This window comes from Diorhabda carinulata, chromosome 4 (genome assembly GCF_026250575.1).
Source record: "Diorhabda carinulata isolate Delta chromosome 4, icDioCari1.1, whole genome shotgun sequence".
Taxonomy (NCBI): Eukaryota; Metazoa; Arthropoda; class Insecta; order Coleoptera; family Chrysomelidae; genus Diorhabda; species Diorhabda carinulata.
Genome location: NC_079463.1, coordinates 7,289,393 through 7,314,265, shown reverse-complemented (window position 1 = coordinate 7,314,265; position 24,873 = coordinate 7,289,393). Strand labels below are relative to the sequence as shown.

At 32.3% G+C, this 24,873-nt stretch overlaps 2 protein-coding genes across 2 annotated transcripts; both read left to right on the top strand.

Moving 5' to 3' along the window:
• Positions 1-2,570: 2,570 nt before the first annotated feature.
• LOC130893074 (Bardet-Biedl syndrome 7 protein homolog) lies at positions 2,571-24,391 on the top strand. The gene is made up of 14 exons (XM_057798850.1): positions 2,571-2,720; positions 6,293-6,416; positions 7,234-7,348; positions 7,404-7,533; positions 8,620-8,807; positions 11,603-11,792; positions 12,914-13,104; positions 14,900-15,020; positions 15,363-15,515; positions 18,212-18,414; positions 19,657-19,821; positions 21,101-21,210; positions 21,283-21,513; positions 23,786-24,391. Exons 1-14 carry the CDS (start codon positions 2,616-2,618, stop codon positions 23,926-23,928), a joined length of 2,169 nt encoding a protein of 722 aa, XP_057654833.1. The 5' UTR covers positions 2,571-2,615; the 3' UTR covers positions 23,929-24,391.
• On the top strand, positions 21,907-23,734 carry LOC130893075 (THAP domain-containing protein 1-like). Its single transcript, XM_057798851.1, has 3 exons — positions 21,907-22,422; positions 22,703-22,974; positions 23,110-23,734. Exons 2-3 carry the CDS (start codon positions 22,731-22,733, stop codon positions 23,271-23,273), a joined length of 408 nt encoding a protein of 135 aa, XP_057654834.1. The 5' UTR covers positions 21,907-22,422; positions 22,703-22,730; the 3' UTR covers positions 23,274-23,734.
• Positions 24,392-24,873: the final 482 nt, after the last annotated feature.

Genomic DNA, 24,873 nt, shown 5'->3' with positions numbered 1-24,873 from the left:
TCGTTATCATTTAACTGATTAAAAAATTCCTCGAACTAATTTATTTTTAATTATATAATAAGAGATAGTTAAACTTTTTTTAAGGAAATTTTAGGTAATTTAGAATTTTTCATTGATTCTATATTACTCAATGAAACAATGCTGACTAAACTACGAAAACAAACATTTTATATAATTGAATCAGTACCCATTGGGCTCGCTGTCGTAATTTTTATTATTAAATGTTGCATTAAACTATGGAATCCTAGAACTGGCGTTTGCCGGAGTTTGCTCAAAATCGATTCGGGGCGCATATAAATTACACCAGAACCTGAACAACTACTGCATAATGATGGTAATTTTAAAGCCCGGTTCGCGGCTGAGTGTGGAGATAAAGATCTAGCTGAACATTTGAATACTTCACAGAAGAATGTCCTGTACACAAGCCCTCAGATCCAAAACGAAATAATTGACATTTGTGGTGAATTAATTCAACATAAAATAATTGAAGAAGTATGCGATTCTGGCTGACGAAATATATGTTTATATAATAAACACCATAGACTTAAACTGTCGATGTTTTAGGATCCGGTCTCGCAAATCTCTGAAAAAACATAGACTTGAATGTTCTCATGTGGTTGGTGGTTGGTCAAGGTTACGATGGGGCTGAAGCTATGAGTGGGTAGGTATTTGCACGAAGCCCGAGCTTATTTTCTCCAAGAATGTCCTCTTGTTGTTTATGTACACTATAGTGCATACTCTCTCAACCTTACTATTGATGATTCATTTTCATTAGCAAATGTCCGAAATTGCATTGGAATTGTTCAATCTATTGGTTCCTACTTTCGACATTCTCTTCAACGCACTGCTTTGTTGAAAGAAAAAATTCAACAGCTTGAAGGCTACTACCTGACGGTAACCAAAAAAGATTGTTCTCAATGTGTGAAACACGGTGGGTCCACAAACATGAAGCTATTATAAGATTCAGGGAAATTTATTCAGCGATTGTGAATGCTCTCGGAGAACTCCAATTTAATCACAATACGAAAACATCGCAACAAGCCGCCCAATTGCTAAATACGATCTTCGGATTTTGTGATGTGTTTAGTGATTCTTCAATAAGTTATGAACTGTACATGGTCGGTATGAAAACAATCACAAACAATTGACATCGATCTCATCACGGCATTCAAACATGTAGATGAAGTTATTAATGTCTTAAAACTCCTGAGAAATAACACCGACGTTGAATCTTCTTCATCTCTATGAAGGCAAAGGTTTTACTGGAAGAAAGTGGTGTTATACTGCGAAGGATACGCGTAGTCGGAAGAGATTCCTGCATTGGATTTATGAACGTATTACAAAATTAATTTGTTCATTCTATTTTTTGATTATACAATTCAACAATTGGTTGAAAGGTTTAGCCAACATCGTAAAGTAGTATCAGCATTATCTGGTGTGTTACCTTAAAATTTTACTGCCAGTATCATATAACATATCATTAGTTGAAGCAGAGCTTGAAATATGGAAAACAGTGATGACAAGTATCTGGCCTACCTCGAAATCTAGATTGGAATGCTTAGGTATGTGCGATAAAAACCTTTATCCTAATATTTACACATTACTACAAATCTTGACTACCATTCCTGTATTCACTGTTACCCCAGAAAGGTCTTTCTCGAGCCTAAGGAGACTGAAACACTACAAGTGAAAACAGGCCTAATGGTTTGACCTTCATGAACATTCACTATGGAAGAGAAATTAATGCAGATGAAGTAGTGGATATATTTAGAAGAAAAAGCCGAAGATTTCTTCTTTAATGGTTTTAGATTTAGAGCAGAGGAACAAAATTAATTTAACCATTTCATTTAAAGTTAAGAATTTTATGAATACCTATGTCGTAATTTTTCCGATGAATATATAGATATTAAATTTAATGTAAGTATACGCCCGTGCTGCAAAAGATACCACGACGTATTTTGCAGTTGCTATATCTGGTCAAAACACAAAATTGTTTTCAGGATGCTTTATGAACTGCCTTAACCTAGATTCCAGAACGACTAATGTATGCCGAAGAACGACCATGAGATGATATCGCCACCAAGGTGAACTCTTTTACTTTTGCTCACATAATTCTTATTTATTCCGAATTTTCTGCACAATTTTCGAAAATTGACTTCCGTGATCCGCTTTACCGAAGCTTCTTTTTTCTTTATTGAATTTTTTCGCTTTTCTGCCTGATCTTGACTTTCTTTTACATGTTTTATAACATTTTTTCGTAACATTATTTTGCGACCATTTTTTTACTGAGGTCACCATTAACGAGATATTTTAAGAATACTGAAAAAAGTTTTTTTTGCCCTAATTATTTGGCTTTTTCGTAAACGATTGCGATGAAAACACATCTTTAAGTAACCATTTTCAAGTTTAATTTTTAAACATAATTGGAATATCATGGAAATACTTTGTACTGAAAGGTAATTTTATACTTCCTTTCTTAGACTTTGTCTAAAAATGTACTTATATGGCACTGGAAGGAGTATTGTTTGCATTGTCGGTTGCTATAGCACTATAATCGATTTCTACATTGTGGCCCTTATTACGAAATAAGATTTATTTTCATTAATTTTGACAGAATGTATAATCTAGAGTTAACAAGAGTGGATTATACTATTGTTGGTGTAACTAATCCAAATTGTTTGCAAGTGATTCCTGGGACAGTAGAAAAAGAATGTCAACGAGTAAGGAATTATTTCTGTTATTAGCGTCGTTATTCATTCATTGACATAACCACACTTTTTTTCTCTTTGCGGTAGAATGTTTTGACGAATGATGATGATTAATATCGTAATAGTTGTTATGAATGTTTGTGAATCTTTACATTTGCTACTGAAAGTGCTTGTACCACCTTATCACTCATCCTTACCTTAACGCGATAATTTCAATAATGTGATTATAAGGGTTTTCTAATAAGAGGTGTTATTTTGAACAGCCCGCTATTTCGGTAAATATCACTTTTGAAGCTGTCATTTTTTGACATTTGACAAGTAGAAACTACGCCATTAATGAAAATGGAACGATACACGCTTCAACAACGCACTGAAATTATTAAAATTCACTATGAAAATGGTGAAAGTTTGGCAGAGACGGTTCGTAAAACTAAAACATTTTTGGGTCGACGTGAAGCACCTTCTCGGACCGCAATACAGAAATTGGTGGAAAAATTTGAGCTGTTGGGAGAAGTTAGTGATGTGAAGAATAAAACCCGTGCACGTCGCTCAAGAGCAACTGAGAATATTGCTGCTGTAGCCCAAAGTGTTGAAGAAAACTCAGGTTTGTCCATTCCTCGTCGTTCTTTGGAATTAGCCATTCCACAATCGTCATTACACCGTATTTTGCATAAAGACTTGGGTCTTAATGCCTATAAAGTTCAGTTAACACAAGAACTCAAGCCGGCCGATCATCAACAACGTCGTGTCTTTGCTGATTGGGTCCTTGAAAAATCATCAACTGATGAGGCCCATTTCCACCTTGGTGGTTACGTCAATAAACAAAATTGTCGAATCTGGGGCTCGGAAAATCCAAGAGTTATTGTTAAAAATGGCGGTGGCGGTGTCATTGGACCTTACTTTTTCGAAAATGAGGCTGGAGCAACAGTTACGGTGAATGGATTGCGCTATCGAGAGATGATTAATGATTTTTGGATGGTATTGATTTGGACAACGTTTACTTTCAACAAGACGGCGCCACGTGCCACACAAGCAACGAAGCCATCGATCTTTTACGGTCAAAATTTCCAGACCGTGTTATCTCTCGAAGAGGTGATTACAATTGGCCATCGAGATCTTGTGATTTAACACCTTGCGACTTTTTCCTTTGGTGCCACGTGAAAGATAAGGTCTTCGCCAACAGTCCAGCATCGATTCAAGACCTCAAAGATGGAATTCGTGAGGCTATCGAGTACATAGGGCAGCCGCTTTGCAATTTGGTTACGGAAAATTTCATGAAAAGGATATGGTCATGTAAGCGCAGTCGTGGCGGCCATTTGGCTAATGTTGTGTTCCATTATTAACGGCATACCTTCCTCTTTATAATGAAATAAACATCCGATCATTTATCTCAAAAAATGGCATTTTTCTTTGAATATCAAAATAACACCTCTTATTGGAAAACCCGCTATTTAGCTAGCTTCTTTGGAAGTCTGGGAATACTGTTTCACTGATCTAGAGGTCTCCATGCAGCCCTTCTTTGTACAGCTCCTGTGAATGTTGATATGATTGTATACTATATTCTTACTTGAACCTATTCCCTCGGCAGAAACTAGTGAATTTCGCTAGTGTACTAATCTTAGTAAGCTCAATAAAAAATCAAAATATCCCAATATTTCAATTAAGTAAAAGATCTAGTTTGGTTTCGACTGCTGACTGTGGCGATTCACAGAGTCGTATTCAAAGCATATTATAATTGGTTTGAAGTGTTTTTTGGATCATAGTTTAACTTGTTATTCTTGTATTCACGTGCTTTGTTCTATTATTATTATTATTATTAACTATTTAAATTCATTAAGAGCGATGGCTTCTTGGCGGTCATTTGATGTAAGCGATACAGTGAAAAGAGAATTTCTGCACAAATATATACATTCTCAAAGTAAGGTGGTTAGTTTAAATATGTTGGTGAGTTAGAAAATACCAAACTCTTTTGTCTATACTTTCATTTCTCACCATTCTATTTCTTGTTTTTCTCTTGTAATCTAAGGACTGTTTTTTTTTTAATTTCATGCTTCATGCCAAGCCTTATTAGTTCTCTCCTCGTCTTTGTTTTGAATTGGTTTTGATTTCCATGATGTTATTCCCAAAGTATCTTGTTTTATTTTCTATTTCTTTTTAGAAATCTAGTTTCTGTACAATCATCATATGTAATATGATACTTTTTTTGACGTATATCTGGCTATATTTGTTTTGGTAAATCCTTTTTGGACAGAAACTCTGTCTTAATTTTATTGAATAATCTTCCACTGTCTTCTCGTTCATCTCATGCTCCAGTCTTTTATCTTTTGTCAATGTCATGCAAAGGGATTTAAAATTTTGACCTGACCTATTTTTGATTCTTCTTGTTTTATATTATGTGTCTTCTTCTTTCGGCTTGCTTATTATCACTTTCTTGTTCTTATGTTCGTTTATTTTCATATTCATTATCTGAAGATTGTAATTGAATTCACGCTCTGCCATTATTATCATACCATCTGCATACAATATAATTTTATTTGTCTTTTCTTTCTATTTATTCCTTAATCTAAATTATGTTAAATAACGATATGTCATTTTTATTGACCCTGTTGATTGTGTTTTTAAGATCTGTAAAACGAATTTCATCAATAGTTTTCGATTTTCCTTGTAGGCGTTTGTTATTTTCTCCCTAAAGTCACGCCATAACTGTTCCTCAACTAATCCTGCAACTTCTTTTGTTCCTTTTTCGTAGTCTTTTAGACGGTTGTTTAACCAGAAGGTCGTTAGAAAATAGTAAATTGTAGACCACGATAAATCAATAAACGTGTTAATTTGACCCTAACAATAAACACGTACCGTTAGATACGCGATATTAAAATTATAAAAAACTTTGTATCTATAACACTATAACATTCATCTTGTAACTCATAACATAATATTTTGTATATTTATAAGAATCAGCAATGTGATTTTAAAAATATGGTTTTGGTAAGTTCCCTCTGCGATCTGGCCACAACACAGTATAATTGTTCTTCAGTTATTAAGTCTATCATAATCTTCGAACAAAAATTTGTTGTCTTGTGGTAGTTTCGACTATTCTTGTTGTTCCACATACTTGTTTCTTGGTGTATCTTATTTTTACTATTTTCATTTTTTGATATATCGTTTAATTCGTAGCTTATAATATACAGTATATAAGTTTTTATTCACTGTTTTTTTGTGTCCGTTTGCATGCTTGTTATGTTGATTCCTATTACTTTTCATCATCAATTGGTAGTGGTCACTTTCAAGTTCTTTAACCCTTAACTTTTTCCAGAAACTTTCACTTACTAGGAAGATCATTTATTTATAAACTATATACACATTGTTGGGATAATCTACAAACCAGGTTGTCTGTTTATGTTTTGCTAATTAACAAACCAGAAATTACTGTCGTTATGTTAGATTGGATTGTGTTTCGTTTTCTCTAGTTTCTAGATATGTCATTCCTGATCTGAATATTTTTGACTATTTTTTGGCTTTGGGTGGAAAACATTTAATTTTGATTAATTATCTAAAAGGACATCGTTTCTAATTGAATATTTTAGGTTGCAGTTGCGGATGTCGATGGAATTCTGCAGGTGTTTTCTGTGAAAAAAGAAGATATTCAAATACATTTCAAAACTCTTCCAGGACCGCCAATAGTTTCAGTAAAAGTAGCTGGAGCAGCAGGTTATTGGACTCTTATACTTGTTACTATTTAGTTAGTAGAATGAGCAGTTGCAAGAGACTTTGGTGTAGTGATAGTGTCCAGATAACGATAATTGCTGATCATTTTCAAACCGAATATTGAGATAATTTCACGAATAATTAGAAAATTTATTCCATAAAATAAATAGCATATTGAGTAACCAGAGTTATCTACGTTTAATTTACCATAATTTTCTGAGCTCACGCTTTTTCTTATATTAATTAAAGAAAATCGTATTTATACAAATTTCATTTTAATAGTTCTTAATATTAATTCAACAAGTCGTTTGTGCCTTATTGCTTGATGACGATGTGGTCATTGTCAAACAAAAGCAGTTCTGTTGATGTTTCAGTTTTAGAATGTGGAGTATCAATTATTATAAATATTTTCCTGTGTCCTGATTGTGTTGCATTCTGGCGTTAATGTCAAAAAATTGTTTACAATTTATAGACAAGAGCTTGTAAATAACTATAAAGCAAACACACAAATAAAATAAATAAAAGACCTAAACTTTTGTATAAAATAAACTTAAAACAAACAAAAGGAGTCCTTTTTTGTTAAAATAAATAAAAATGCCCGGTATGAATGAAGTTTTATTATTATTTTCGATTAATTACACATGATGACTTACAAAACAGAGTTTTCCTGGAATACTGGATATTTATAAGGTTTAAAATTACGATGTAGATGAAAAGAAAAATTTTCAGATTCATTTACGGAATTCATTTTGCTTTATTCCTAGATTTCTATCTACAAATAATACGAAACGTATTTCTCTTATAACTTTCTTTTATTTAGGTACAGCAAATGATAAAATTTTCATCGCGTCTGGTATAGAAGTGAAAGGTTACACAAAAAAAGGAAAATTATTTTTAACCTTTGACTCTGGTATGACTGAATCTATAAGTACAATGTGAGTTCCTGCATAAAGAAAATATTTTTGCATTGAATTTATTATTTTTTTTTAGGTTTGTGCTGGGTAACGATTTATTTCTATGTGGTAAACATGTTTATACACATTTTAAAGATTGTAAGGACAACGGCTCGTATCTTTGTGGGGATAAAATTGTTGACGTAATCGCTTTTTATAATCAAAATGTGAGTCAATGTAATCTTTTGGTATTGCACTGAAATTTTATCATGAGCACAAAACTCAATGAAATTTATTGATTTTCGCACGCATTCTCCTCATGATGAACACACTCAGAACGTGTTGTCAAACGAATACCATTTGAGTTGTTTACAGATACTTGAAACATTCATCTTGGCCAAAAAAGGGAAAACATTTTCATGCGATAATTTTCTATGACTTTCGATTTGGATTAAACCAACAGCAGTGTGCCGATCAACTCGCTTCGATTTTTGGTAATAAAGCACCATCTCGAACCACCCGGTTTTCCGAATATAATGATACAATCGTGGTTGCACTTCGCTACAAAATGAATTTTGTGAAGGTCGTCCAAAATCGGTTGCATCGAAGCTTGCAAAATCTTCATGAGACATACAGTGAGATTGGGTTTCAGATCTATCCATAATCATGGATATATGCATATGAACCCAATCCTAAAAAACAATCGATAGTATGGGTTTTTCAAGACGACCCAATTCCAACAAAAAGTTGTTCGTGCACGAAGCACTTTTTTGGATTAACTGGACGTGGTCGCAAACGTTCAGATCAAGATAAAACTGTCAAATATGAATGGGGTTCTTGCATTTTTTAGCCAAAAGTGCTGGACAAAATCAGGGAAACCATTCGCAGAAGACGAATCATTCTCCAATACGAAAATTTGTTTTCTTACACATCAGTTCAAACAAAAGGGTTTTTCAACAGACAAAACATCGAATTTATGTTTTAACTGTTCAAAATCGGAATGGAAATATTGATCTTTATGGAGAATATTTTAAAAAACAATAATTATAGATATTTGTATCCATTTTTTTATCTCAAAATTAGTAGCAGCCCTGTAGGGATAGATTAACGATGACGAAAAAATCCTAAGTACATGAAACCTTATTCAAAGTTGTATTTAAATTACCTTTAAAAAATTGTCTGTTTGATTTGTTTAACTACTTTCTGAACATCTTGTATGGTAACCTTATTTGGTATTAATATGGCAACTAGAAAAAAAAGTTCAACGTTCGCCGATTAACGACCCTATAGATTCAGATGTCTGTATATTTCAGAATCGACGATTAATTTCATTAATAGCATGTGAAGGTAGAATGATCAGAGCGTTGGAACATGCAAGAGTAACTTTTAGCATGGAAGTGGAGAGCTCTCCAACGGTACTTCACATTTATCAAGGCAAAGAAAACGCTGTCGTTTTATTTGGAACAACTGATGGTCGTATTGGAGTTCTAGATGTTGAAACGTATGTAAAATTATCAGTACTCATTGTGTTGTGCTGATATAATATTGATTAAAAACTTAATTGTATTTTTAAAGAAGATTATTAGAACTGAAGGTTTTTCTGTAAAAAAAATATTCTTTGTCCACGTTTAATTTAATTCCTTACTATCTAATACGTAATAAAAAAGAAATGAAGATAGAAGATGAAATGACTAAAGTTAAAAATTTCGTTGAAAATAGTACGAATGATAAAATTTTAGTTTATTAACAGATACAGTATTAAGGAAATGTTTAATAATTTGTTACTTTTAACTAGCTACTCAAGATCACGGTGGTTATTGCTCTATTCTGTATCATTTAGAATTTATATTTGAATCAGCTGGTTCTAATATATCAGAAGATGAAGCTGTTTTAATAGCTGGTGTTGTTTTATTACTATTTAGATTTATAGGGTAGTTGTTGGTTGATCATTTCGGTAGAAAACCTCTTCTAGTTCTATCTTGTCTCGGTATGAGTATTTCCCTAGCTTTGCTCGGTTTATTCTTCTATTTACAATCCTGTAACTTTGATTTAAATACTATTAGATACCTACCTTTATTTAGTTTGATATCTTACATCGTTTATTATAATTTAAGCATCAATATTGTTTCTTGGAGCTTAATCTTCGAACAGTTCTTAGTAAAAATAAATAAACTCTTACTTCTGTAGGTGCTTTTTGTTGTTGCACAAACTTCTGACAATAGAATTTGGTAAATCAATACGGCCCAAATGACAAAATTTTTGAAATGATTACTTACACTTGCATTGATAATCTGCTTGGTTATTCAGTAAAATGCTTGTTTAAGTCCTGAGTTCTAATCCTAGAACGAATAATAAGTTTAGTTTTACAATTAGCTAAGAAACCGAAAGAAACGAGATGCTGAGTCGAGGACTCTCCATTAAGTACCACGGTCGGACGATATCTAAGGCTGAAAACAGACGGAGCGACTTTTGTCGATTCGACCGTCGAGTTGAGGCATGGTCCAAATCACTTATATATAATGAAACACACCAATTCTCGACGAGGCGTCTTGTCGCTTGAAGTCGAGTCAACACATGATTGTTCCGCTACACCCAATCGAAATTGGGAGCGGCGTCGATACATCATTCCATGTTCTTGAACTGATCATAGCCGGAGTCAAAACAGTATCAAAAACCTAAAGGATAAGCTCGCTATTTTTGCATACTTTCAAATTATTTTCTTTATTTTTGTTCTCTTAATTATTCGTAGGTAAGACCCTCATTCGTTTGCAGTAAAACAACCAAAGTTACATTACATACACATCATCTAGGTCCATTGCTTTTTGATTCAGCACTAGCACTACACTATTTGTTGTCTGAGACCTCGACGTCGCCCCGCGTTTCTATTTCGACTGCCAACATTTTGGGGTGTACCAAATCGCTTTGTACCCATACGTTGATCTTCAAGATTAAATACTTTCATTAATCCTGTACTGTGAAAGATAACTGCGTGCAGAACTCTTCGCTTCTTTACAATTCCTGGTGTTCAAAAAAATGTCAAGATATTTCTGTAATGTTAAAAAAAATCAGAAACGTACGAAGTAGACAAAGGCCAAGTTAACACCATTCCAAGTCTATCTTCTTACTATACAATATAGATTTAATATTGGCAAACGTAAAACCAATGTCCAAACCTATATAAATAATCGTGATGATTTCTTATAAAAAAACCTTTGAAGTGTGAAATTTTTTATTTCAATTTTTTTGTTAAGTTTAAAGAATAAATTTTCGTGATGTTTTCTTATCTGATATTCACTCATCAAGATATTTGATGGGTAAAAGTTAAGAGAATGCTGTTAAATAGATAGTGCATATTTTTATGGATTCTATCGGTATCTCCACTTTTTCATGGAAAAGCAAGAAATCACTTCGTGGTTCAGCTTCAATCGCCTCATTTATTTTTGAATATGTCTTAAACTTCTGAACTGTTGTCAAAACACAGTCTCCGTTGGCCTGCTGAAGGTTTGCCAAATTTTTTGTTATGCCATGCTTATAATTAAAGCAAAATCCTGTCAGAAATCTACGTCCTATTCATTTTTGATTCATATTCATAATGTCAACCTGTAAAATTCTCAACACAGAACTTAAGGATAGTAGCATTTGAAAATGCAATGTTCAGCTCTAGCTTCTCTAGTTTCGTAGATATCTCAAAATATACAGAGTGACCTTCGTATGTATATTGAATTGTTCGCTCGTTTTGGAAAATTCCTGTAGTTGAAAATCGTCGAAGAAAACGTGTTGAAACTTCACGAAACTATGTCGAAGCAGCGGATGCGATGACACCAAATTTCTTGACTTGTATTGTTACTAACAATGAGTCGAGTTGTCTCAGGTATCATCCTAATATGGAGCCTTGAAGTATTTAATGACCTGCATGGCCTTATTGGAAAAAACAGAGAAAACAAATAATTTTCTTTGTATGTTCCAATGTATATGAAACTTTTTAAACGTTTGCAATCCTAATAAGCACAGAATTTCCTGACAAAAAAAAGAGATGATGCTTCAAAACTTTTTCTTATGTTTCCAGAACAATTATATCAGATCTCAGCGAGATATAGTTATGGCACACGACTATATTGAAGACCAGTGTGTTTACTTTGAATCATATTTGATAGACGTTGATATTATACCTAACTTTATTGTCAGAGATTGTATATAAGTACTTGATTTTTTATAGTTAGATTGAAATCCAGCATTACCAAAATATTACAGGTTAATTGCTGTGTTAAAACAAAAGCAAAATATTGTTATTTTTAGTTTACAAGGATTTCAACGCTGGTTGATGACAAATTCTGAAAACGATAGTCCTGTATGTGCTATGGATAGTTACGATTTAAATGGAGAAGGCATCAAGCAATTAATAATAGGTAGACAAGATGGCTCCATTGAAGTTTATCAAGTTAACGTTGAGGATCCATTAGAAGTTCCGAAAATCATTTATAAATACGTAAGATATTTTTATTGTGGATTATTTATTTGCGTTTGAAATCAATAAATAGTAAACTTTAGGGTATCAACTCATAAGATTATGTAATCAATGAAGAACTCGTTTACTTCACTCCGATGATTATTATCATTTAACTTCGATTTCAAATATAGCTCTTTCCATTCTCCATTAAAATGTAACACATCTCGATACAGAGAGTCTGAAATCGTGGCTCCAAGATTTTGGTTTGAGTAGGAATCTTGATCATTTGATGATTAATCTCGAGCAATTGTCCAAGAGTAGATGACTTGTTTGAAGGTTATGTGTTCAACATAGTTCACTAAGTTTGGGGGAATTATTTGAAGACTATTTCTGCCGTTTTCTGAACAAACTGCTTATGATAAAATGGCAAGTTCACATATTAATTCAATTCAAATTTATAGTTCCGCGTCCCACTTACAATGACCAAAGACCAATGTTCTTGGAAAAGCTTATCAGGCATCTTGGCTGAAAACTTTTAACATCACTAGGTTAACTGTAGATTGCTTCTGAGTATGAACATGACACGTTTGAGTGCTGAGCACTTACTCATGATAACGTGGTCTGCAATTTTTTCATCATCCAAACACCGGATCGCCTTTGTAACCTTGTATCATAGAGATGGCATTTTAGATGTCCCGTTAAAAGATCAGGTTCAAGTTGCAGGTTTAAATAAAGCAGTAGAATGGCGAGAAAGATCCTTCTATGTGTGACTTAGCTTGTCTTATTCTAGGTGTATCTACTCCAGCACAAGTTTACAGCACACGGGTCAAGTCTTTAAGGTTTATAATGTAATTCTGGTGTTTGAGCCGATTGAAATTACTGTGAATTTATGGTGTCGACTGACTAGCGCCCAACCATATTCCATCACAGGGACTACTCTCAGAAAGTGAGAAAAATCTGCTATTTTAGAACTTTCTGCTACGGCCAAGCTATTTATCCTGTAGCTATCCATGTAGGCTTGAAGTCGTCAGTCTGTCAATAATGTGTACTTCCAAGCTCTATTTACAAAAACATTAGAATTTCAATATCCAAACTGATAATACCGTCTATAAAATTTGATAGAATTTTTCTACTGACTATAAAATGATTGATATTTGTAGAACTGTAATGAAAGCGTCAGCTCATTACAATGTGGAGTGATTGCAACAGCTGGATATGATGAAATTTTAGTTGTCACCTATTCCGGACGGATTTTTGGACTTACCACACAAGTCATTGAAGCCAGTTTTGATAATTCTACAGCTGGATACATAGCATCTGCTGATACGTGCCAAAAAATTTTTAAATTGAAGTAAGATATCGTGTATCAAAGTAAAATCATTATTTATCCTTGTATTTTGCTTTTACAAACATCCCTCTTCATACTGTCGTTATGAAAAACCGGAAAGTAACAATCAAGAAAAATTTTATTTTCTTCATGTTCAGAGCAGCCGTAACTCAAAAAAAATTAAATAAACTGGTTAGAATCAAAATTCAGCGGAAAAGAATTTTTTTTGCGTATATCTCATTATCATTGGTCTAAGAATAATTTAAATAATAAGCGCTAATGATGAAAAAGTTGAAAAAGATATTGTGTACATGTAGGTACATAAATGCAAAGGAAAGTTTATCGTTCAGTATCCATTACTTTATAATAATTAGCTGACAAATCCGCTATTGAATAAAGTTGAGATTTATCATCATTGATACTAATTTACTATGTGATAAAGTTGAAATCATTAGAAAATGGTGTTTCGGACTATTTCTGAACTCACTATACGAGGATAGTCCCAGAAGTAATTGGCCCAACAAGGAAAACACGAAAACTTTGAAAAAAAATATATTCATTTTTCAACGAAATCTCCTTATAGCTCCATACACTTTTCCCAGCGACGTTCAATAAGTTTCATACCATTTTTATAATGAAAATAGTTAAGCGTCGCAAAATTATTATTACCGACATCACCTCTCCAATGTTGGGAAATCCTTTCAAGTCTAGGAACAGAAAATAATCCAGGGGGCTAAATTTTGTAAATAGAGTGCACGAGATAGCATTTCAAACTTTAATTCACTAATTTTGGCCATTACAATATAGGATGTGTGAGCTGGTGCATTGCGTTGATGAAACAACACTTTATTCTTAGCCGTTTTTGTCTTGATTTCTTCGCTCAAACTTCGACAATAAGTTCACATAATTTGATTGCTCTTTTGTTTCGGTTTTATTTATATGAAACACTGCCGAACACTTGATGGAAACATCTTCACGATGTTATTTTTGTTTCATTGTGAGCACAGCCTTCAGTCGACTATCATCCAATACCGCTTTGTAGATTTTCTTCAATATTTCTGGAGTTGTCACCCTTATTGGGTCGACCACTGCGATGCTGGTATTCGCAGGCAGTACGGCTTCGTCTAAACTCTGCTACCCAATATACGGATTTTAGATCATTGTTTTCAATTGAATCATGTACTTCCTCAGAAGTGAGAAAATATGCGAAATTTTCAGTCAATAGGTTGATTAAAAGTAAAAATTGTCTTAGAAAATTTTATAGAAACTGTCAAACAATCGAACCAACAAAGTATGTTAAATAAAGAGTGACAGAAGTTGGGACAATGGTTATACAATTGGATTCCATCGAAAAAGTAAGATTAACACTATTGCATTCTTCTTATGTATTTTAACATGCCATGAGGCCTAATGGCATTTGACACTTATAACTTATTATAACTCCAAGTATATTTCAATTTTTATTGAATAAAAGATGGGGACAACTGAAACAGAAGCAAGTATTGAGCTTCATATTTCATTATAAAACATTTTAAGGAGTAATCAAGTTTCTTTTCAACGGGAAAACTGGCTGCCAACAAGTTCTGTCCTTAACAAGAGATATCGTTATTAGGTGCTCAATTTTAATGTCTTTATGAAACTAAGAATGCGTAAAATAGTAAAATTCTATACTTTTGTCGTGCAAATGAGTATTATAAGCGCTTTTCTAAAACCTCGCTCCAGGAAAGATCGGTATTCCGTGTTACTTTTTTATATTTTTATTTAAAGTGAGAATTGCTAGTAAGTATACTATAACGTATTAAAATAACTGTTTTTTTAGAGCCGATATTGAAGATATTAGAAGAAAAATCCAAAAAGAACGAGAAAAGTATCAGTTATCATCAACACATATCTATTTTAATGAAGTCTCTGCTATTCCTCTACTCATGGTCAAAGATGCTGTAGGTTATTTCTTAGTTGCATTTATATATAGTGTAGAATTTTTTCAGCACAATATATTAATATGAAATCATTAATCAGCTTAATTTAAATCTAGTAGTGTATTTCCCACTCCTATTGTTGAGTACTTTTCTTTGCTGTAATTTTATTAGTATTTAGATCAATCGGTATCAAAATTAGAGTCCAAACAACTGAGAATTTAAAAAAAAACTTCCAAATTCATTGTTTTATCTCTCGACCACAATTGACTGGAGTGAGGATGTTTCTTTACAATTTAACAGTATTTTTCTAATTTGTGAAATAATACTAATTAGTTCGAACAATATTGGATGTGTTTTGTTAAGTTTGTTTTAGATAAAAACACTGGAATTTACAATTTATCAATAGAAGTACCTACGGCCATAGATAACATTCTCTTACAATGTAATACTGAAATTGATCTAATGGATGTGGATAGAAATTCTGCCGTAGTAAGTCACAGCATTTCTGACAAACAGGTAATTTGTAGTGCGATAAAAGACGTCTGAAAATAAATTAAGTATACTGATTCTTTTGTTAATAACCCTGAAACTAAGATACTTCTACTGCATAATATGGTAATATATCCATTCATATTTTAGTACTTGCGTGCAATCATGAGTTTTTTCTATGCTGTGTGTTTTAAACATGTATATTAGTTGATAACTGGGACGATGACACAGCGAAAATAATAACATCTATTCTCTCCGGCATATATAAAAATGAAGATTCAATGCAAAGGTTTCAACAAATCAGAACACGTCTGATTACGTGAATGCATAAAGTTATAGTGAGCCCAGAACAGCACTGACACGAACGCGCACGTGCCCTAATCCAACAAAATAGACGATTGATTGTTCTAATGATAACAGACGAACTACATATCTCCCGAGAAAACGTCAAGCAGACTTTAATTCAAACTTTTGCAGCACGAAACTCTGTACAAAAATGGTTCGAAGAATCTTTCAGAAAAGCGAAAGCAACGAAGTTTGTTTATTTCAGTACAATTTCGAAACGAACCTCCAGAATTAACACTGGGTATAAACAAATGATACAGACTAAAGACAACAGATTCTGGCGAGATATCGCGAACAATTGGATTCTTCAGCATTACAATAGAGCCTGCCAGATGCGGTTTTTAGCTTCCAGAAAGATTCCAGTATCACCACATCAATTCTGTTCGTCGGATCTGTCCGCCACACATCCTTTTTCTTTACTAAAATCAAATATGTTTTGACAGGAACGCATTTTGAATCGGTTGAGGGCATCCAAACAATTGTGATGAAGGTGCTGTGAAAATTTTCTGTTAATACTATATTATGTATTATATATTCAATATTCTAATATAAATTTTTCAAATGAATCTGAAATGTGCGACATAACATTTTTCTTATTACTGACACTCTCTTCAACGTCGATTTTCATCCTGCCTATTGCTGGAACTGATCGATTGTCATTCCACTGTTTACAATAATAGTAATAAATAATCGTGTCCCGTGTACTTCTCAGGATCCTATAATTTAAGATAATGGGATTTTTCTAGGGACATAACGCAAAAGCATTTATATCAACCCCTTGATTGGTGCACTTCCCCTTATCATACCATGAGAAAACTCGATATTTACTTACATTTTTGAGGGGTAATGGTAAATATTACTTTACCAAATGCACATAACTAATCCCATCACTACCAAAAACCGTTGAACTTCGTGTTTTTACTGTCTTAGATTGTTGAATAGTAATAATTCAAGCCTTCTGCAAGAGCCAAAAATACCACAAATGGCTACCACCTTCAAAAATACTATATGCCTCGATGACTACGTCATTCTTGCTAATTGCCTTCATGAATGCATTAACTTTCACAAATGATTTTATGTCGACTCCTTTGTTCTCAACATTGCAATGCTGAATAAATACCCACATTGTTGATGTCTTGTATTGCTCGTTTTTTGAGGTTTTTTAAGGTAAGCAAGCACAGTCAAGTTTTGCTTTTCCATCCATTCAATGAACTTATCGAATTCTTATTTATATGCAAGTTCCAATTTTAGCAGTATATCAATATTTTTTTCTACGGCTTTAATACAAAACTGCTGCATCTCAATTGTTATTGATAGATCAAAGAGGTACATTGAATGTCTTCAATTTGATTTCCTTAGTGCAGTTGTAGTTTTTATTACATAATAAATCAGGTCTCCTATGGAATGTCGAATTTCAAGAAATGACAGCTCCATTTACTTATAATTTTATTGTTGCATACTGTTCATGGCTTCAGAAGATCATCAGCAACAATACTTATAGATGTGGGCAAATACATCACCTCATTCAAGAGACATGGAGGTTGGACATTTACCACAGTTGCGGAAGGTTATATTTACGAGTGCATTAGTTAATATTCTTAATTCTGAAAACCTACTATCTACTTCAAGATCAAATATTTTGAAGAATAAAAAAGAAAATACAAATATGTCATTACCGTGCCCAGAGTTTGCAAACATCACGTTTCATCTCTGTAACAATATAACTGTCAATATTGTGAATAATTAAATATTTGTTTCAAACTTTCTAAAAACAATGAATATACCTCTTCTTTGTTATTCAATGTATATTCGATATTTTCATTGTACTAGTTTATGTTATTCATCATTTCGCTATTATCTAGTGAAGCCGTAGAAAAAGTATAGTGTATAACTCGCATGAAATACTTAGTTCCTACGCGTATGATTTGCACTATTCTCATGCCTTGACAACTTAAGGTATAGAATTATAACCTTACTATCTCAACCATTAATTTATTAGTTCTAATTTGTTATTTTCAAAACTTTATTTATATAATTTCAAATTATAACAATACTCTTCCTCTATTTCGAAACTGATACGTGTTTTACAGCTTAGTAAGCTGTAAATTTAGAAAATATATCCGACAACCTTGTTTTATTTTTGTTTTCACATCAACTTTGCCAACTTTTTAGTTCTACTGTAAAATGAAGTGAATAATAAACAATTGTCCTTAAGTCATTTTTTGTTGGAAGCATTTCATTTCCATTAATCTAAAAATACGAGAATGGTTAATTATGAAATGTGTTTATATATCTTTGTTGTTGAAATTTCATAAACAAGTTTGTCGTTTTTTTATTGAGTCAAATTCAAGAAAGTACGAGTACATCTGGTTTTCCAGGATGAAAATTATCTGCTAGCAACATATCGATGCCAAATCAATACAAATCGTATAGATTTGAAAATTCGTACCTTCGAAGGCAAAAAAGGTATTTTACAAATATATGTTTCTCCATTGGTGCAACCAAAGTGTAGCAGAGTTATAAAGTATGAGATAAAGGCTTTATCTCTTCATTCCAGGTTATATCAGATGGATAAGAATAGGTACGAAATCTTACAACTATAATTTTTATGTTAAAAAAAGATGGAATACAGTTTCTGCTCTCAACATTCCTTTACAAAATTATAATTCAGTGTTCCATGTTTGCATTAATCAGCTTTTGTATGTGTACTCATTTGAAATCCACAAAAAATATGATTTACATAAAAAGTGTACATACAGTAGATTTACATAAATGTATAATATGCTGTTTGTAAAGATAGAACGCAGTTACTGTTTTCCCATGTAACAGTATTATTGTTATTTATCGAAATCAATCAACGTTCTGATTTTCAAATCAAATTTCCCTCGTATCCACTGACTTCCGTTATCGTTTACTTGCCTTATTTTTGGTATCTCCCGTACGAAATTCCATGTAATTTTAATAAACCCGTGCTCGCTCTCCACCGTTTGTGTGTTACAATTTGAGTTAACTCGGGATTTTTTTTCCGGAATTTTTATGAATTTTAGTTTGCCCATATTATAGGCGGTTGATGTTTGTACGCAAAATAATAATAATCGTCGTAGAAGGCAGAGGTCCATTTGTCCCCAAACGGTAACTCGGACCTTTTCTACCTGCTTAACATTTTAAAAATGTACACTCTTCTTAGAAAATATTGTAAAAAACAATAATTATTCTGTAGTGAGGAAAAGAGTCAGTAATAAATAAGTGAAATTGTACGGATTGAAAAAACATTTTCGAAAATAGGTTTACAATAAAAAAAAAGACATAAAAGTAAGGTAAACGTGTTTTGGCCGGGTTGTCATGAGCATTGACGAACCCAGTCAACTTTTAAGAGCTGTAACAGCTTTTCAAACGAATGAAATTTAAGTGATCCTCTACAAAATAGTTCTGACATAATATTTTGGTAAAATCAATAGAAAAAAATTATTACGCAAAATATGAAATTTTTGATGAAATTTTTTCACTTTTTTGCTCATAACTTTTTAAATATTGAATTTATGACAAGAAGTCACATGGACATGATTGTAGGCAAAGCAATTTGCTACAAAATATGTCTATAAATTTTTTTGTAAGATATATCGCGAAAAGAGCGACAATCCCACAAAGGTTAAGCTTGTATTGACTCCCCCTTAATAATCCATAGATAAAATTGCGACCTCTAAAAAATGTTCAGCCCATGTTCAGCCCAGCATTCAATTTTGTTGTGTATGCTGTAAGAATACTGGTTTTTTGGCAATTTATTTGGATCTAGTTTGATTTTAGAAATATTTTACGTTTTTAGACCTTTCAATACTCTTGCAATAAAAGGATCATTTAGTCTTGGTGAAATACATTCTTGGATCAACCAATGTTTACCAGAAGTTCCCGAAAAACCTCAAGTTACAGAAAAAACAATTTTAGCGTTTAAATTGTGTTTGCTGGATAGTGTTTTGCAATGCACATATCAGTAAGTTTATATGAAATACTCATGAAGAAAAAAGATAAAATATCAAATTTACAAAAATTAAATATACGTTTGGACTGGAAGGTACTATCTTGTAATATGGACCAAGTGCTGTTACATTCGTTTCTTCCAGGATATTTGGTCTTGTTTTTAGTGAACATCGAGTATTTACTTTTATTGATCTCTAAGTAATTTGTTGTATGTTTAAGTGGCTGAAAGTTATAGTCCACGGTACTTTACCAATTAAATATCTCGTCAAATACACAAGGTCGAGGGTCAACGCTTCATCTGTGATTCGTAACCACTCACATCAATAAATAGTCCATTCAAATTAGACATTTTCCCCACAGCAACGATACAAGACCAGAATTGAAAAAAATATTTTGGACAAACGTTGTGAGAAATTTAATGTTCCATAAGGATGCCATTCAACTTTTTTCCCTAGGACGCATAATTTTCCGAAAAAATAGGAAAAACTGATTTTTAAAAATTTTTCACGATCCTTAGCGGCGAAAATATGAGTTATTCAGAAAGAAGGTTCGGACAAAAATTGTCGGGAATTTTGTATGCTACAACTTTGCTATTTACTATTTTCCCCGGAAAGGCATAGTTTTCTAGAAATGAGTTTTAAAATCTCCTGCGCGCCCTCTAGCGGCTGAACTATGCAATGTACGACAAAATGTTCAATGGCAAAGTTGAAGGAAATTTAATTATCTACATCTAGTCTGGGTTAAGTTTTTCGATGAGACGCATACTTTTCTCGAAAAATAGTGAAATAAGTGCGAAATAAGCGATTTTTTGGTATATATGTCAATATCTCCGCCCCTTCCATTTTCGCTGTAGCAACTCGAATTCAGTTTCAGACTCGTTTTTGAATGACCGTTCTAAATACGAGCATTACAATTTTCATAAAATTCGGATATTGAAGTATTTACGTTATAAACAATAACTAGAATGTTCTCTTTGTGGCAAAGCCGTTAACTCGTCGAAAGGTTTTCGCTTCTGCGTCCTTCAGTTTCTACTAATTTATTCTAATTCAGCCTAACAATGATTTCTATAGTTGAATATGTTAATAAACATTGGCAGCAACAGATTTTAACAATATTTCAAATTTCTTTTATTATGTATTTTTACATTTTGATATTTTTGATATGTCAATTTATATTTTCGGCTCCAAATATTCTATATTTTTGCAGACATACCGATACTGAATTTTTGTTATGTTCCACTCTTTTTTTCCAATATTCTGCTGTCTAAAATAACTTTATTTACACATTTTTAGGAAAGGAGAAGCAGAATTCATCTCAGATAATATTTCAACAATTTCTATACTAAAAGAAAATATCTCTTATGAAGCTACTAAGAAGAAAATCAAACTTGATATCAGTACATGTAAGTTTCACTAAATTATTTCATTTTCCTGTATTCAAATCAAGCTTTGTATATATTGTTATTGTTTTGTAGCTTTAAGCGACGAATCAATAAATTTTGTAATCAAAGCAGCAGAACAGGAAATAGTAAAACACCAAAAATGTGCTCATGAAGTAAAATTGTTAAACGCTTTACATGAATTGGAAATATCCGAAGAAGAAACCGTTAAATATTTATCCGATAAGTATAAAGATTTATTACAACGAGAGAAAGAAATCAAAAAAACTTCTCAGAATGGTGTCGGCTGCCTCGAGAAACTGTATGGTAAATATTTTAAGTACTACGTAATAACCAAAGAAGCGGCAAACATAACCACTTTTACTTGTGAAGTTCAATCTGAAAATAAATCTATTTTCCACAAACTATAATTGTTTGAAAATTGATTTAAAAAAAAAGATGAGATATATACTAAAAGAGGCAAATAATTTATAAAATAATTATATAGGTTGCACAGTCTCAAGAAAGCAACGTCGCAAGAAATAAATTCATTCAATATCGCGTATCCAGTCACCACCTAGCGTAAAATTGCAAACGATGTTGTCATGTTTCTTTTTATCTTAGTATAGGAATCTCATACGAGTAATTTATAAAATGAAATTATTTTATAATTAGCAGTTTAGTTTCAATATTAACCAATTTGGTATAAAAATAAATTAAACCAATATTTTCTATTTGTTAATTGCCAATGATTCTAAATTGCCCCATTTTATTTTATTTTGTCTCGATAAAATTATATTGTTTGTAAATTTGGCTATACTGTGAGTGCAGTCGTCATAGTTCTGTGTCTCACTCTAGAAATCATATATGTAATACATCTATGTACAGTTCTTATGGGAAAGAACGTCTCTACGCTATGGTACCGACCAAGAATAGTTCACCAATAGGATTGATCAATCCCATAAGACGTACATACGCCAATTCTTGAGCCAAGGTCAAGTGATGCTTACGTCACCTGCAGACCTCGACGGCTTGTTTACCATTTACGCTGTGCGGTATTGCTTGTGTTTTTGTTAATTCGAAAAGGTCGTACAAGTGATTGAAGAGTTGGAAATTCGTTTTTTACTTAGTTCTACGTTTTAAAAACTATTATTTGTGTGTATTATATATGTGGAGAATAGTGAACAAAGACAATATTATTGTTTAAGGCAAAATAATCTTGTGAGACTTTCAAGGGTAGGTAAAAATGTTTTGTTATATTAAAGCTGGATTTAAATAGCAAAATAAAAATTAAAATCCAAGTCAGTTACTGGCTGAAAGAAAACCAGCTGAGCAGAAATGACAATTTAATTGGCTTATTTAAATTTCTATTCTTTATACACCACAATAAAAAATTAAAAAAATGGGCGAATCATAACAGCGTTTTTGGTCGGTTGGTTTGCATTTGTCCAGCAACTAATCTAGATTTTTATTTTACTTTTTTTTGCTAAATGAAACTTTGTTTGTTTGATTTTAGTGCATGTAGTATATGTCCAAAAATCAAAATGCCTGGTACACGTTGTGCTGTGTATGGTTGTGGTAATACCTATAAAACAAGGCAGCAAGAACATGAATATTTTATATTTCATCGGTTTCCCAAAGCTAAAGATCTTGTTTCCCAAACTATGAGAAAAGAATGGATATTACGATGCAAACGGGAAGATAAATTTAACCCTGATACTAGCTACATCTGCTCAGTTCATTTCACAGAAAAGGATTATGAAAGAGACTTACAGAATGAATTATTAGGTTGGTGAATTATTTAATTGTTTAGTGTAATAGTTTATAGCTTTCAAAGTCTATACTGTCCCAAAATGATTTTGGTAATGAAATTTAGTAACTCAATTTGTTCATAAATATATATAATATGTATATGTATTTTAGGTTTACCACTACGAAAAATATTGAAAAAAACCGCTGTTCCTACTTTGGGATTGTATTCAAAAAAATCAACAAGTGAAGCTAGTAGTTCAAGCATCAGTTCCAGAGAAGAAAGACTGGCCAAACGAAATGCAAAGGAGGAAGTGAACAAATACAGATCATTTTAAAAAAGAATTCATTTTCTTTAATTTCTTTTCTTCATTGTATACCTATTATAAATGGAACTTAAAATTAACTGAATAATTGGAAATTGGATTTTAAATTAATATTAATTCATAATAATGATTAAAACTTAAAAAAATAACTGTATTTTTGTTAAAATTGGCCTTTAAACTCATCAAATAGTCTAGCTCAACAAAGAGTTAAGACCGGTCGAGGTCTGCAGGTGACGTCACGTATGGCGATTTTTCGCACGCACATGGCAGACACATTCAGTTTATTGAGCAATCCTATTGGTGAACTATTCTTGGGTACCGACAGTATTCATTTTCTCTCTCGTTCTATACTGCGCATGCTTGAAAATTCTCTAAAATGTCAGTAGTGGAAAGATAAAAACTAACTGAAGATTGAAGCCTAACCTAATATTTTTAGAATAACTTGTCGCTTCCGATATACTATATCCGATATAGTGTGATTAGTAAATAAAATGTCTATTCTTTCACAATTTTTTTTTGCTTAGGAATTCTGTGCAATCTTTATTTGGACTATTACAAATTTAAAGGCGTGAATATGAAAAACGAAGATAAATTGAAGCAACTTTTACAGAATTACAATTATGAAATAGTATTACAATTTTTTAAATCTAACGAGAAGTCCATATGAACTGCGAAAACTGATAATTATCCGCCATAAACTAGTGTTTGCATTATTAGTCATTATGTGCATATAATAAATCATTTACTCTAGAGTTGTATCAATCTAATCTGTGAAACTTGAATGGTTTTTCAAGATTCCACAATGGGAAAATGATCAGATTTTGTTGCATAACAAAACAATAATCAAAACTGTATATTTGCAAGAAAGAGTTAAGTTTGTAAAAAATTAACACGAGTATATTAAAATAATGTAAGATAAAATTGAGTTGGTACAGCAACTTATGGACAGGTCAAACCATTTGAGTGCTGCATGTTTATGATTAAAAGTGCTTGAAATGCACACCAAATATTAGATTAAGGTTTGATATCACCATTGCAGTTATCAGTCAGAACTATTTAAAATGTTACATATGTTTATATAGAGTTAATTATAAATTGGTATTGATCAAATAAATATAAACAATTTTAAAGATGTTTTGTTGTTCATCCTCTACCTAATTTATCAACAATGGAATCAACAATAGGAATGTGTATTGTTGGCAAATTATTATCTTTATTTTGACTACTTCATGTTGACATATCAGAACAAATACGATGCATGAGGTGTGATTTTTGTTTAAAAAAAATTAAATATTTTAATAAATCTTCTTAGAAGTACTGTCCTTTGCTATCCAACGCCGAATCTATGATTGGAAGTATTTCTGGATAAGTTTTTTATAATCACTTTCATCTGATATGTCATGGCCTTCTCAATGTCTTGGGAAGTATCAAAACGTTATCTTTTTAGCACAATTGTGATGGAAGGATAACGTTACTCGTTATTAAGGGCTAGCGCATACATACAAGTTTGATTTGAACAACTGTTTTGGTGTGTATTATATGTTTAAAAGTATATACTAAAGCGCAGATACTGTCAACTCGTTAGTTGGTACAAAAAAGTCAAAAAGCTTTA